Source organism: Lepeophtheirus salmonis, unplaced genomic scaffold, assembly GCF_016086655.4.
Source record: "Lepeophtheirus salmonis unplaced genomic scaffold, UVic_Lsal_1.4 unplaced_contig_10985_pilon, whole genome shotgun sequence".
NCBI classification, from domain to species: Eukaryota; Metazoa; Arthropoda; class Copepoda; order Siphonostomatoida; family Caligidae; genus Lepeophtheirus; species Lepeophtheirus salmonis.
Window position 1 is genome coordinate 25,646 of NW_027289351.1, and position 3,143 is coordinate 28,788.

The window sequence follows — 3,143 nt, forward strand, 5'->3', positions numbered from 1 at the left end:
TGGATAATCTTCGAGAGAGAGTCCATTTAAAGTTTACGGAAAACTATTGAAACCTTGTGGGTTTCCATTCTAAAGGCAGTAGCCAACATGACAAGGAATTAATCATGATGGCCTGGGCCAGATTCAGAGCCAGCTTAAAGGCTGTGGTTGAAGCTGAGTGATGTTGGTTTGAGTGATTAACTTCATTATAAACCCTTTATATCACAATGTAAAAGATTTGTAATTTGCTGAATTAATTTTCGAAAATATATTGTCATATATACATCATCCTTAAACTTTCCGGGTTTCAAATCCCAACCCTTTGTAGTTTTTTAACTATCTTTTGTATTAACGGACATCATATAACTTTAACATTACTATTTAACCTCATTTAGATAGGAATAAAAATGATTACATATGTGCATTAAATCTTTATGATTTAATGCATTGAATGAGTCTTAACCAAAAATTAGAGTTATTATTTTTATTTTCTTGATTGCTCCAACGAATATACTGTCAAGTGTATAAATTTAATAAGACTTGTACAGTCTGATAAATCACAATATTAAGGTATTTAAAAGAAAATGTTATAATTTTGGAAACGGAAGAGTCATAAACTCTAAATTAAAGTACATGAATTGGACACCAAATAGCCAATCTTATTTAATATGGAATAAGTATTACAATGAAATATTATGTACCATACAAGCCATAATAAATCTTCTATGATTGATGCTGTTGTAACTATTTAATTATTTGGTGATATACGATATTGACAAAACAAGGCAAAGTACATTCAGAATTAACACTTTTTACATGTTTTTTGACAATATTTCTGGATGATTTTATGTTCACAATATCCGGTAAGCTGACTGCAGCCATCATCACCGTAAATATTCTCACAAACTAAATAATGAAAATCAAGGGTATGAAGTCTAATATAAAGTAAAATAATAAATTACATACCACAGTTGAAACATGTCTTTTTACAATGGTTCTGCATGTATTCGTTTTTTCCACAAAGATGCTTATAGTCGCTACAATACTTAAATGTGTCATCACAAGCTGCAAAAAAAAGAAAAAAAAATCTCTTTTTTTATTATTAAGATATGGCAAATAGTACTCACGTTTAGAAGTTGGAGATGCTGGGGTTGTGGTAGTAGGTGCTGGAGTTGTATTAGCATCTTGGCATTCATAGGCTAATTTAGTCTTTTGAACATCCAAACTGCTCATTCCCCTTCTGTTAGGAATTTGAGCGGTTGTAGACTTTTTCAATGTCATAGTGTTTCGACCATTAGTTGAAAAGCTAGGTAAATAAATAATATTAGAAATGAGTGTTATCGATTATTAAAGTTTTAAAAATGATACTAACTATCGAAGTCCGTAGTGCATAATGGATCCATAATCGTAGTTCAATCCAAAGGTTGACGCTCTAAATCCAGCATAACAATTATCATATTGATCGACGCCTACACTTCCACAATATGGAATAGCAGCAGGTTCATTCTCTCCAAGAGCTCTCCAAAAGTTGCTGTGGGTTCCAATTTTTAAATTTTCCCAGTTAATTTTAACATACTGGTCTCGATCAGGTCTTGTTTGTTCATGAGAAAATCCGAGGATGTGGAGCAATTCATGAGTTATAATGCCCAATACCTATCAAAAAAATTGTTAATAATAGTTTTTTACATAATGAAAATCGTCGTACCACACACCCATTGGACTGTAAATGAAGTTGACTTCTTCCTCTTCTACTATTGTAGCCAAGATTAGCGAAGCATCCGTCTCCACCAGTAAAGATATCTAAATAGTTTGCTTCATTTGTTCTTTCAACATATGTGACGCATGTTCGATCCGAAATGTGCTTAAAAGCATCCATAATCGTTTGTCGTTGACTTGAAGAGAAATCTGAGCTGATTGTGTATGGGACAATTCCATTAGGCCATCGATTACTTCGTCCTCCAATAAAGTTCCTCGAATACATAGCGGCTCTATCGTAAGCATCTACCAACACTCTACAGCTGCCCTGTCCGGAAACATTTTCCTCACTCAAACAAATTGTGAAGAAGATTTGGAAGAATACAATTGCTATGAACAATTTTGCCATCTTTAAAAACCTAATGATGCTATAATAGACATTCAGCATTAATATATATACTGTTAATCTTCGTTGTGAGATGTTTTTACACTTGTATTTGAAATAATATAATAGTACAAGAAAAGTAAACACCGAAAATATATGGCTATTGTCAAATAGATTTGTGATGAATGTATCTCATTTGGATTCATTTGACAGCTTCTAACATAATTGATATCCTGTTTTAGAGTTGTGAGTAATATTATGGCACAATACTTAATTGATTTTTATTCGTAAATTAATTGTGTTGGAAAAAAATATTTCGAGTTTTTTTAGTCAGTTATTGAGTAAATAGATTTGTCTTTAATCAGAATTTAGAGGGTTTTTTTTCTTTAATTTATGTACATACCTCAGGCATTTATAGATAGATTTGTAGAAAAATATGATTTGAAACGAGACTTTTTATCTTACTTTCCAAAGTTGCTATCATACTTTTTTAGCAGAGAATATATACGTATAAAGTCTATGTGTTGTTTTTTTACATCTGAATCACATTACAAACACTTATTGTTGATGTCATCTTGTCACTTATTTGACAACTTCTTACGTGGGATTTTGTGGTGGTTCTGTTAAATTGGAACATAAATATATATAGGGTGGTCCAGATACATTGGAAAAATCTTATTAGGCCTATGACAAACGAACAAAATGGTGTATAGCCAGTTTTTTTAAATTATTTGAAAGTTACATTTTATGAAATTCCATTGTTTATAAAAAAACTGCCTTTCTTTATAACCCTGGTGCTAGAAGATTTGGAAGGTCCAGGGAATCCATATTTGAATTGAATTGCCAATGAAATTTTTCAAAGCCTCTGCATACAAGTTATAAAAAGGTATCATGCTTGACCCCTCCCAGATATAAAATTGCATGGGTAATATTCCTACAAATATTAATAAACCAATTTCAACTAAAAAGACAAAAAATAAAGTTATTCGATTTTGTTTTGAATATTTATTTTCTATTAATTTTGTATTTTCTAAATTAACAGCATATATAAACATGAGATACTAGAGAAACAGAAACATTGGAA

At 31.1% G+C, this 3,143-nt stretch overlaps 1 protein-coding gene across 1 annotated transcript; it reads right to left on the minus strand.

Moving 5' to 3' along the window:
- Nucleotides 1–708: 708 nt before the first annotated feature.
- LOC121130712 (hatching enzyme 1.2-like) lies at nt 709–2,102 on the minus strand. Its single transcript, XM_040726425.2, has 5 exons — nt 1,685–2,102; nt 1,352–1,632; nt 1,107–1,285; nt 946–1,044; nt 709–885 (listed from the first exon to the last, which is right to left on the minus strand). Exons 1-5 carry the CDS (start codon nt 2,081–2,083, stop codon nt 782–784), a joined length of 1,062 nt encoding a protein of 353 aa, XP_040582359.1. The 5' UTR covers nt 2,084–2,102; the 3' UTR covers nt 709–781.
- Between the last annotated feature and the right edge of the window lie 1,041 nt (nt 2,103–3,143).